Here is a 12952-nt window from a genome sequence, read left to right as displayed (position 1 = left end):
AAATACTTTTGATGCTTCAAATATCCTAGCCATTAGTCGTTCTGTTTTAAGTCAACATGGTCCTAAGACTTTACTTTGGATAGGATGATTGCCAAGCTACCTGCATATGTAACAAATGTATGAACTCATGTTCATGTTATACTGACTATGAGAATATAACATTACCATTGATTATGTACTTACTATATGCTAAGTATATTACATGCCTGTAGTATTTTATCTCATTTAATCTTTATCAGTGTCTTGTGAGGGAGATATTATTACTTTTGTCACAGATTAAAGAACTTGTGCATGGTTACACAGCTAGCACATGGAGAGCTAGGATTTGATCCCTGGCCCATAGGACTTCAAAATACTCTTAAATAGTACATGATTTAAAACATTGATAAACTCCCATTTTTCTTTTATGTTTTTGACAGAATAACTTGATTGCCCTTTATCTTTGAAATGACCTTTATAGGTCATCTGTTGTATTTCATATATTTATTTGGTTACAATATTTTGATATTTTGAATGACTCTATTTTGTTAATAAGGTGAAAATGTTCTTTCAGTATTATAATGTTTATGGTCATATAAAACCTATGTTAGGGGAACCTATGTAATATAAATCCTATGTTAAAGTTTAACTGGAGAGTAAGAGTGAAGATCATAGACCTGAATGGGATGAGAACCCCAGAGGATTTGTCATTTAGTTTGAAAGACTTGTGATGAGTGTCCTCTAGTGGTTATTAAGAAGAATTCTCTGAATTCCTTTAGGACTGTAAAGGTGAAAAGGAGCTCTTTTTAAAATTAATTATTATTTTTTAAATTTTAAGATGACAAAATTTTGGTTTGGAGTAGTTTGTAGCCTGATGAAATTTTAAAAAACTGTTTCCTTAGCTTTGTGGAAAAGAACACGTTTTGGAATCAGAAACAACTGGTTCTGAATATCAAGGTTTTACAGTACCGCTACTTCAACTTTTCTAAGCCCTAGTTAACTCATCTATTAAATGAAAGAAAATATTTGATATTATTTTAGGGAGTTTGGGAAAATTAGAAGTAGTATGTATCTTAACACAGCACATGAATGCTACAGAATGATAGGAGGGTGACATTTGTATGCTAGCATGTTTCTTGACCCTGGTGTGAATTGTGTCTATTTTGCTGTGTGGGAAGTTATACAGTTGACTAGTACTTATGCCTATCCCAACTCTGGTTTTAACAAAGAGATAAATAAATTAAAAGAAATGCAAGTGAAGTTTTAAAGATATCAAAGCTAGTTAACCTAATGAACGTCTGTTCTTCTCAATAGTACCATGAGATTGTGAAGTCATTCTGCATAACCTCTCCCATGCCATTCCATCTCCTATTTTACATAATAGAAACTAATTCTTTCTGGTTGAAAATCACCTTAACTTAAAATTTTTTCATTCTAAAAATTAATTTTATGAAATCACATCTTTACACACAAAAAAATTCCTCTCCTTATTGTCTTGCTGCAATCTTAGGTCTTGATACCTAAGAGAAATACAGGCAATGAGAGAGGCATAGGAAGGAGGGAGAGAGAAAGAGAGAGTAAAAGAAAGAGGGAGAAGAACAGAACTAGATCCTGGAACTAGAAAGTTTTTGCTTTAGGTACCCAGAGGGAACTAAGAGCACAAACCTTGTTCTGAGGTCTGGGTGAATGGAGACATGTAGACTGTTAGAAAGCTAGGAAACTGATATCTGGGTATGTGTGACGTATTTATGCATCTGATGGAATTAGATCTTTTCTAGCATTTTTCTCTCTACCAACATGTGAATATACATATAATTAAATAATAGTAAGAATTCATGACACTTTTATGTGTCAAACACTGTTGTGATACTCTTTGACAGTAACATCTTTAATCCTCACAGCAGCCCAGGGAGGTGTAGGCAGTGTCATCTCCATTTTAGAAATGAGGAAACTAAGAAAGAGTCGGTTGCCCACCAGAGTCAGATGACTAATATGTAATTAAGGACATCTGATTCTAGAGCTTGTACTGTTAACCAAAACCCTAGGCTTTTCTAGACGGTGAAGGTTTTTGCCTTCTGTGACTTGGGTTAAATCAAATAATGAACTTAAAAGGTGAGCTGTGTACTGAACCAATGCTTGGCTTCCTCCTCATATTTCTCCCCATAAATGGCAATCACCCAATAATTCAGGTCAAACTGTACATAATATTTCCCAGAATTATTGAACCTAAACCAAATCCAAAAAATCAATAGGTGATAAAAATGAAAATGTTCCTATGTGAATATCCACGTGTATTATATTAGAAACATTGGAGCATGAAGAGTGAGATTTAAAAATCCAATTATTATAAATATTCAATGGAGCATATAATTTAATGTAAGATATGTTTAATACTATGTATTTAATATTATTTTAAAATATGCATTTCACTTCTTTTCCCTTTTTATAGAATGATCTTTATTTTATGAAGAAGTCAAATAGTAAAAATTATGATGAAAAACAGTTCCTCATGACCAAAATAAATGAACTAAACCTTTTCAATGACAGATCAGAGAAAGAACTTAATAAAACCAAAGCTTTGAAACAGGTGCAGTAAAATCATATGTGTATATAATATTAAAAACCACATTTTAATGCTAATTATAGAAATTTTTGAAAATATACCAAATTATAAGGATGAAAATAAATCATACAAAATAAAGTGTTAAAGTTATATTATTTCCTTCTAGTTTGAAGAAAATTAGCTTTATAATTAATATATTAATATGTATTATTTTTAAAAATTTTAAATATGCTATTTCCATGTATGTCTGCAAACATTAAATATTAAACATTAAATATTCTTTAAGAATTATTTTTAAAGGCTTCCTACAGTTTATTGCATGCAAGTTACCATAATTCGTTTTACTATCTCCTGTTTTTCGGATATGTGTTTATTTCTAATGTTTGATTATTCTAAATAGTACTGTTGGGGCGTCTGCCTGGCTCAGTCAGTGGAGCATGTGACTCTTGTTCTCATGGTCATGAGTTTGAGCCCCATGTTGGGTATGGAGCCCACTTGAAAACAAATAGTACTACCATATACCATGCATATATATCATTGCATAGTTATTCAAAGAGCTAGGGAAAATTTCTAATTGTATAATTATGGTCCAAAAAGAATAAATATTTGCAATGTCTTGAAACTATTTTCCTTTTTTTTAAAGATTTTTTTTTAATTTTTATTTTAGAGAGAGAGCATGCACAAATAAGGGAGGGGCAGAGGGAGAGAGAGAGACTCTCAGGCAGACTCCACGCTGAGCAGGGACCTCCACACAGGGCTTGATTTCATGACCCTGAAATCATGACCTGAGCTGAAATCAAGAGTCGGGTGCTCAACTGACTGAGCCACCCAGGTGCCCCCAAACTATTTTCAAGCTAAATTGTCTTCTAGAGGGTTCATTTAATACTCCCACCAGCAGTGTGTAAGCATTCTATTTTACTCCCCACCAGTAAGGCTGGATATTATAATTTATAAAATTAGTTGTCAATTTGATGGGCAAACATAGTATCTCATTGTTTTAGTCTATATTTTTTAAGTTGGTGACACGTGAAAACATTTCATGTTTAATTTTAAAATAATTGTTTAAATAAAAATGTTTAGGAGTGCCTGGGTAACTCAGTGGGTTAAATCTGACTTTTGGTTTCGGCTCAGGTCATGATCTCAGGGTTATGGGATCGAGCCCTGTGTGGGCTCCGCACTGGGCATGGAGCCTGCTTGGAATTCTCTCTCTCTCTCTCTCTCTCCCTCTGCACCCCCCCGCCCCCCTGCCACTTGTGTGTGTTCTCTCCGTCTCAAAAAAATGTTTAAACATTTTTTCCCAATAAGTTATATTCTGTAATCTTTCTTTTTTGGATTTCTAGTTTATTATCTTGGCCCATATTTCCATTAAAAGGTTTGTATTTTTTAATTGTTTTGCAAAAGACCTTTATGTGTAAAAATATTAACTCTGTCATAAATATTGTCAATATTTTCCCATTTATCTTTAAGTTTTTATTCAGTTTTTTGACATTAAAAACTTTTTTTAACATCAAATATTTAAGTTTTTCCCTGCATAATTTTTATACTTAGAAACTTTTTTGTCATACTAAAAACCAAACAGATGTTACTATGTCAGTAACTGCATTGGTTTTATCTCTTACATTAAGTATTTCATTAATCTGTAATTTATTTTTGGTACATTTGAGATGTACGCATCTAATCTTTTCTCCAACCGAAAAGCTATGTTTTGAAATAATAAAGTCTTATGTTCTGGAGTATTTGTTTCTGGGCTTTCTATTCTGAAAATTGATCTATTTGTGTACTCTTGTGTCAGTACTCTATCCAATACTGAATTGTTTAGAATAAAATGTATATACATTATTTTGTGAGATTTAGTTTAGAATATAAAAATTTCATCCATAGGACTATATATATTTCCTGGATTGTAAGTTTCAATTTTGAGAATAAATTCTTCTTCTTTTTTTTTTTTTTAGTATACTAAACTTAAATTTCAAATTGAATTATAATAAGACTTGGAATAAACCCTTTTCTTAAAAAGTGAAGAAAAACCAAGAGTCATCACTCAGAGTAATCTAAATTTAATACTAGTTATCTTGGTCAGTGGTCAAATTAGAAAAAGTTGTATTTTCAAGTTTGACTTTCATGGCAATAAAAAAAATATTTTGGTTTGGGTGTAACAGTAATTATTTCAGTATCTGACAATTTTGTTATGTTGATAGGATTTGATGATAGAAGACAATCTTTTAAAACTTGAAGTTAAACGTACTCGAGAAATGCTTCACAGTAAGGCAGAAGAAGTACTTTCTCTGGAAAAAAGAAAACAGCAATTACACACAGCTATGGAAGAACGAATGGAAGAAATTAAGGTTCACAAAACAATGCTTGCATCACAAATAAGATATGTTGATCAAGAACGGCAGAACATAAGGTAATAATTCGAGTTTTAAAATACTGCTAAAATTTTTTGGAAACGTAAGGGTGATGTCAGAAGAACTGACTTGGATTATCACCTTTTTGTACTTATTTGAAAAGGCTTTTAATCTATTGGACATGTTTTAGTCCTGGTTTTTCCTCCCTCTTTCCTTCGGCTAACTCCTAATTCTTTAGATTATGCCTTTTGCAGTGAGATCACTAATTCCCTTGGAACTGGTTTTTTAATATGTTTTGTGGTAAGAGTTCAATAACATGCTTCCCCTTATGGCTACATTTATTAAAACAATTTTTCCATAGAGATTTTGCATATCTTTTATAAAAAAGATTTATTCCTGGCTACATGCCACTTTTTATGTAATTTAATTAATTAATTAGTTAATTTCTTATTTATTTGAGAGAGAGAGAAAGCACGGGTGGGGGGCAGAGGGCGAGTGATAGAGAATCTCAAGCAGGCTCCATGCTCAGTATAGAGCCTGATGTGGGGCTCGATCTCAGGACCTGATATCATGACCTGAGACTAAATCAAGAGTTGGATGCTCAACCGATTGAGCCACACAGGTGCCCCTACATGCTACCTTTTTTTTTTTTTAATATTTTCTTTATTTATATGAGAGAGAGAGAGCACAAGAGGGGGGAGTGTCAGAGGGAGAAGCAGACTCCCTCCTGAGCACAGAGCCTGATGCGGGGCTTGATCCTTGGACTCCAAGATCATGACCTGAGCTGAAGACAGTGGCTTAACCAACTGAGCCACCCAGGTGCCCTACATGCTACTTTTTAAAATGTTTCTGTCAATGTTATTTCCTTTTAAGTCATTTCATTTTTGGTTTGTTGCTAGCATTATAGAAATATAGTTGATTTCTGTATATTAAGAATCCAGCAACTTTGCTTAAACTCTTATTAATTCTGACAGTTGATCTCTAGATTCTAATTTCTAGGTATTTCATTCACATCAATTACAAGTAACAGTTTTGTGTCTCCCTTTTCAGTCTTTCTTTCTCTTGCTTCACTGTCCTTGTTATCTGACCTCCAGGTCAGTGCTGACTGGCAGTGTGATTGCAGGTCCCCTGGTCTTGTGCCTGATCTCGAAGGGAATTGTTTTATCATTAAGTATGAATTGTAGACTTTTTTGAAATATCCTTTATAATATCAAAGGAGTGCCCATCTATTTTCATTCTTTGCTAAGAGGTTTTTTAAAATTTGTTTCATCAGGAACAGATGTGGACTTTTGTTATATGCTTTTTCTGCATTCGTTGATATAATGTAGCTCCTTCAGTCTGTTAATATAGTTAAATATATTGATTAATTTTTCAACTTTAAAACAACATTACATTCCTGGATAAACAAAACTTGTCTATCACATATTACATTTTCTATATATCTAGATTTTGTTTGATGGTATTTGTAAACAGTTGTCACATCTATGGTTATAATTCTCCTTTCTGTATTGCCCTTGTCAAGTTATCAGGTTATTAAGGTTATGTCAGCTTTCGTAGAACAATTTTGTATGTTTTTTACTTTCCTATAGTCTGGATAAGTTTGTAAAAGTGTAGTATTGTATCTTTCTTGAATTTTCAAAGATGTCCAGGCCAGTCATCGGAGGCCTGGACTTTTTTGAAGATTTTCAACTGTTTGTTCAATTTATTGATTGGTTATAGGACAATACAGATACTGTATTTGTTCTTGAGTCAGTTTTAGTAAATTATATTTTTCCTTAGGAAAAAATTTCCACTTCTTCTAAATTTTCAAAGTTCTTGCCATTAAGTTGTTCACAGTATCACTTTATTATTTGTTTAATAGCTGCAGTGTTTGTAGCTTTTCATTCCTGATATTGGTTATTTGTGACATCTCTTTTTTAGGTGGGATAAGTCTTGCCAGTAACTAATGAATTTTATTACTCCTTGAAAAGAAACAATGCTTGTTGATTTTTTTCTATTATGAATCCATTTTCTATTTTATTTTTATTTATTATTTTTTAAAGATTTTTATTTATTTATTTATTTACTTATTTATTTTAGAGAAAGCAAGTACAAGTGGGGGGAATTTAGAGGGGAAGGGAGAGGGAGGGGGAAAGAATCTCAGGCAGACCCAGAGTCAAGCCTAGAACCTGATGCAGGGCTTGATCTCATGATCCTGAGATCATGACCGGAGCTGAAACCAAGAGTTGGATGCTTAACTGACTGAGCCATCCACGTGCCTGGTTTTCTATTTTATTACTTGCTGCTCTCACATTTACTATTTTTTCCTTCTATTTTTGTGGATTTATTTTGCTGTGCTTTAACTTTTTGAGATAGATGCTTAGCTAATTATAAATTTCAACTTTGAAGGCCAAATATTAGTTTAGCAATATCCCACACAATTTTCTATAAGGGCCAAATAGTAAGTGACATAGGTTTTGTGGGCCATATGGTCTCTGTTGCAACAGTCAACTCTGCCATTGTGGAGTGGAAGCAGCCATGGATAGTATGGAAAATTTTTCTTTAGATCAGGGAAATATTTTTCTATTAGTTATTTAATTTTTTTCTCATACCACTCTCTGTTTTCTGCATTTGTTGCTCATTTTTAGAGGTTGTTGGTCTGTCTCCTGGATTTTTTAACTATACTCTCATTTTGAATTTTCTGTTCTTTTTATTCCACTTTTTAAGATATTCTCATTCTCTCTCTTCCTACTCTCTTCCTTTCTGCCTCCTCTCCATTCTCTGTCCCCCTTGCTCTCTAGATTACTGATTAATCTTTCTTATTTACTACTATTAAGTTGAGACGGGGAAACTATTTGCAAGGACTTTTGTTCTTTCATTGGTCCTTTCTTTTCATAGCAGCCCATTCTTGTTTATGGATAGTTTTGGATCAACATCCTCTCATCTTTTAGAGATACTAGAATACTCTGGAAGTTCTCTTCAATCCCATGCATTATTTTTGTTTCTCTTAGGATGTGTTCTGTGTTTGCTGATTTTGTTCTTTTCATTCATGCTATTAACTTTCCAAAATGTCTGATAGTCCTTGGCTTTCTGTTATATTTAATAACAAATGTTTAATTAATAATCATGGTGATTGGTATAGCAGCTGGTATGGGTTTCTTCTGCAATTAGGTAGATCTTTTTCTCCAACTGGTCTCTCCTCTAAATGGGAGGGCTGCTTGTGGGCACTGGGCCAATTTGCCCCTTAATGAGCATAAGGAGTTTGTCCCTTAAGGAGTTTATTTTGGGTGATAAAGACTTTATTTTCTTCATGGATGGAATTTTGTTTTTTATTAACCTCCACTGTTGTGGGGGCCTGGAATTATATCATGCCCTTTTTTACTTTTCTCTCCAGCTCCAACATACAATGCTAGGAACTCTGGTAATTTGGGGGATTATCATTGGAGCATAAATAATTCCTGCCAACATTTCTATAAACTTTGAGGGGTTGGGGAAAGTGGTCCAGATGTTCTGTAGACAGTCCTTTCATTACTTACCTTAATAGTAGCCTCAGAGATCACTCTTGCTCTTTTTATTTCTGATTTCTGGATTTGAATTTTCTCCAGACTTCTTTGGTGAATCATGGCTCTTATTTCTGCATTAATAATTTTCTGTCTGTATCTCCATTCCCCCCCACCCCCCGTCAATCAAATCCTATTTGTTTCCCATTTTTTTCGTGAATTCATGACAAAATTGTGTCTTTCTCTTTCCCAGAGCTGTGGTGCTTTTTTTTTTTTTCCTCCTTTTATTCTTTTCCAGTTTTGGAAGAAGAGAAGTACTTGTGCTTAGTCCACCATCTTAAGCTGGAAGGCCAACAGGTCTTGTCTTTTACAATTGTATAAAGGTTAACTAAATATTTTTTTATGATGTAACAGTAATACTTAAAAATAAGCAAAGCCATAACTTCTGTTACTTAATATATTTTACCACCAACTTTTCTTTAGGAGTAGGGAACCTGGTAGGTTAAAGATTTCTTTTCACCATGGTTGGATAGTACACTTTCATAAGGTTGTAGTAGACAAATGACTCACTCTTCATGTTTCCATACGTATATTAGCATTATTAGTATTATTATAAAATAAGTTTTTAAAAGTTCATAAAATATGAATTTACCAGAATGAAAGGAAAAAATAATCAGCAGAGTAAAAAAATCTAAATCTTGGGAGACAGTTATTTATGGGTTTCTCATATTTCTGTATGTCTTACAAGTAATGGTACTAACTTTCCTGTTCTAGGCTATCTTGTTAAAAATTTTTGGTAAAAAAACACATAACGTAAAATTGACCATACTAACCATTTTTAAGTGTACAGTTCAGTAATGTTATTAAGTGTATTCACATTATTGTACAATAGATCCCAGAACTTTTTCATTTCCTGAAACTGAAACTCTATACCCTCTAAACACCTACCATCCATTCTCCCCACCCCCAGCCCTTGGTAACTACCATTCTTTCTGTCTGTATGAATTTGACTGCTTTAGATACTTCATGTAAGTGGAATCATGCAGCATTTGTCTTTTGTGACTGGCTTATTCCACTTAGCATAATGTCCTCAGGTTCATCTGTGTAGCATGTGATGCAATTTCCTTTTAAGGCTGAAGAATATTCCATTGCATGTATATACCACATTTAGTGTATCCATTCATCTGTCCATGGATGTTTGGGTTGCTTCACCTCTTCACTATTATGAATAATGCTGGTATGAACACTGAGGTGCAGAGATTTCTTCAAGTACCTGCTTTTGCTTTTTTTGGCTATCTAACTGGAAGTGGAATTGCTGTATCATATGGTAGTTTTATTTGTAATTTTTTGAGGAATTACCATACTGTTTTCCCTACTGGTTGCATCATTTTACAGTTCCACTAATAGTATACAAGGGCTCCAATTTCTCCACATTATTGCCTGTACTTTTTTAAAGATTTATTTATTTTTTTATTTTAGAGAGAGATCACGAGAGTGCAGTAGTGGGGGGAGGGGCAGAGGAGGGAGAGACTCTCAAGCAGACTCCCCGCTGAGAGCCCCCAGAACCCTGAGATCATGACCTGAGCTGAAATCAAGAACTGGCAGCTTAACCAACTGAGCCACCCAGGCGCCCTGTCAATACTTGCTTTTCTTTTTCTTTCTTTCTTTCTTTCTTTCTTTCTTTCTTTCTTTCTTTCTTTCTTTCTTTCTTTCTTCTTTCTTTTTTTCTTTCTTTCTTTCTTTTTCTTTTTTTTTTCTTTTTTATAGCTACCCAAAGGCTATGAGGTAATATCATATTGTGGCTTTAATTTGCATCAAACTATCTTTTAAACGATGTTCAGATAGTCAATAGCCTTGGAAGCTAGAGGTGGTATTCTCTTGCTGGAGTAGGTTGGCTATATTTGCGTAGTTCCCATGATAAGATATTTGGGTTACCTGAGCTTGAGGTTCCTCAGCTGTGATATAACTATGGTGTATGTAACAGCCACTTGAGCCCCTTCTCACTTGCATGGGACTTTGAGAGCTCTGCAAACAGGAAGCTCATGCTACTTGGTGTACCATGAATGACAAAGTCCTTTTTCTTTGACCTAGGAATCTTGTGTCTTCTGCCAATATCCATGAAACTATGGCAGCCTAACTTCTTAGCTTTCAAATAGGGTGAAACCCGAGACACTTCCCACTAATTATAAAATTGAAAAGTGAAAACATATTTAACCTGTTTGAATTCAGTATTAATAAAAATGTCTTATATAAGAACACTGTAGTCCTTTAAAAAAAAGTATGTTATTTGTTTTTCAGTGTTTTTCTTTTTCTTTCCATATTAGTGCTGAATTTCATGAGAGGCTGAGTAAAATTGATAAGCTGAAGAATAGATATGAAATTCTTACTGTTGTTATGCTGCCTCCGGAAGGAGAAGAGGAGAAAACACAGGCCTATTATGTGATAAAGGTAATCTTAATTGATTCATAGTTGTGATAAAGTATCTTTTTCTGCTCTCTGTTAACCAAATGGCATTTTTTTTTTTTTTTTTTGCCATGCAACTTTAAATTTCATAGCGCTCTTACAGCTACTGCACTTGATTAGGGCCATAAAACATCAGTTGTTAGGTGGAGGTACTGAAGCTATTATTATTTTTTGAAGATTTATTTATTTGAGAGAGAGAGTGCATGAGAGGGTGGAGGGGCAGAGGGAGAGGGAGAGAATCTCAGGCAGACTCTGTACTGAGTGTGGAGCTGACGTGGGGCTCGATTGCACAACCCTGAATCATGACCTGAGCTGAAACCAAGAGTCAGAGGCTTAATCAACTGAACCACCCAGGCGCCCCGGAAGCTATTATTTTTTATACACCTCAAGTCCATGAGGTCAAAGAGAGAGGTCTGGACTGCTCTTTGATACTTTTTTCTTTTGGCTGTCATTTGTGTTGTCATTTTCCCTCATTTATTCAGGATTCAAAATCTGTTTTTCCCTAAGACCTGCTGTCACTTTGCATGTCTTTAGTATTCATGTGGTAAGGTGTTCAACACCTCAGGCTCAAGGCCTTACTTCTCTATAGCCATCTGCTCAGATGGCTACATCCTAGACGGCATCATCGCCTGGACCTACACTGCCTTTGCAATCTTACTCTCCAATATGCCAGTGCAGCTCTGGTACGGCAGATATCCAGAGGAGGAGGCCTGTTCCTTTGCCTTCATATCAGATGGGAGAATCTGCTCTGTTCTGATGTTTGAGATTTGTCTGCCATTTCATCTTTACGTAGTAACCCCTGAGGGAAAATGGGTGCATTTCCCTTCCTGAGTACTGCCATACTCATTTTTTCCTTGTAGAAACTGAACAGGTGTGATTTCCTTTACACAGAGGTCTGTGAACTTAAGATACTAGAAAGGAGTGTGGAAATTTTAACTCATTTTTCCTCTATCATACACTGATGGGAGTGGGAAGATCTCCCAATTCACACCCATAGAGGATGGCCCTTATGGACAGATCTTCCCTTTCCTTTGACTTGTACTTAATCTTCCAAATTTCCTTCTGTAGCCCTTCTTTGAGTGTGCCCCTAACACATACACTGAGTGTGATATGCCTGCCACTTTGCCTCAGGAAATTCCACCAACCTACATGAGAAATGAATCCCAGCTCTCAAACCGTTCTTGTAATTCATCGGTCTGTAGTACCTCAGGTTTCGACCTGATACTAACAAGACTTACCTCGTACTCTTAGGTTTTAAAGGTTCCTGAGGGGTGAAGGGTAGGCTCTAGGCTGTTCAGTGCTGGGAAGAAGGTAAATGTTACAATTCCAGTTAAGTTTCTCTTTCAATAAGGGCTGTGATGTTACCTAAAAGCTCTTTTTCCATATCTGGGTTCTATCACTGACCAAGTAGGTGACTTGAATAAGTTACTTAACCATTTTGGGGGCTTAGTTTCCTCCCTTGCAAAGTGCAGATATTATTACTTTTGTTGTGAGAAATAAATGAAGAAATATATGTAAAACCCTTAAAGAGTGTCTGGAACAGAATGAGCCCTCAGTAAATGTTAGCTGTCATTATTGTTATTGCTGTGATGAAGATGATGACGATGCATCCTCTTCTCAGGAAAACAGGCAAATTTTATGATGAAAAGAATGTGTCTTCTGTTCACAGTAAAGTTGCTGGATAAATGTCAGCATAAGGGATATGTAAGATGAATTGAGGTGATGAGTTACCTTCCCAATTTCCTAATGACACTCTTCACTTTCCCTCCTTTCTAGGGTCTGCAGTTTCCCACATTATTCCATTTTTCATTATACGGCATATTTAAATGTTTTACTGTTAACACTTCACATGTGCCAGTTGTGTAAAAATGAAACTTTATTTGTAACTAGACTGAATGTGTCTTATGTGGTCTTTATAGGGAAATTCCTTCACTAAATTCTGACCACAATTTAGTGAAACTATTAGAAAATGAAATTACTGGAAAATGCTTTAATATGCTTACAGAAAGGTATAAATAAAAATTTGTTTCTAATATAAGCTTTCTAATCTAGGATAAAAGGTATACATTCTATAATCTCTCATTTAGAACTAGGTAAATCATAAGAGTTTTTAGAAGTTT

General features: G+C 34.7%; 1 protein-coding gene across 1 annotated transcript in view; it reads left to right on the top strand.

Moving 5' to 3' along the window:
- CCDC39 (coiled-coil domain containing 39) overlaps nucleotides 1-12952 on the top strand; it is a 41385-nt gene that overhangs the window by 19841 nt on the left and 8592 nt on the right. Inside the window, exons 12-14 of the mRNA XM_026498124.4 lie at nucleotides 2429-2566; nucleotides 4741-4949; nucleotides 10694-10817. Of these exons, the coding sequence (XP_026353909.2) occupies nucleotides 2429-2566; nucleotides 4741-4949; nucleotides 10694-10817 (471 nt within the window). The remainder of the gene's footprint in view (nucleotides 1-2428; nucleotides 2567-4740; nucleotides 4950-10693; nucleotides 10818-12952) is intronic.

Source organism: Ursus arctos, unplaced genomic scaffold (genome assembly GCF_023065955.2).
Source record: "Ursus arctos isolate Adak ecotype North America unplaced genomic scaffold, UrsArc2.0 scaffold_4, whole genome shotgun sequence".
Classification (NCBI taxonomy): Eukaryota; Metazoa; Chordata; class Mammalia; order Carnivora; family Ursidae; genus Ursus; species Ursus arctos.
Note: the sequence above shows the minus strand (reverse complement) of the source record. Positions and strands in the feature narration are given on the sequence as shown.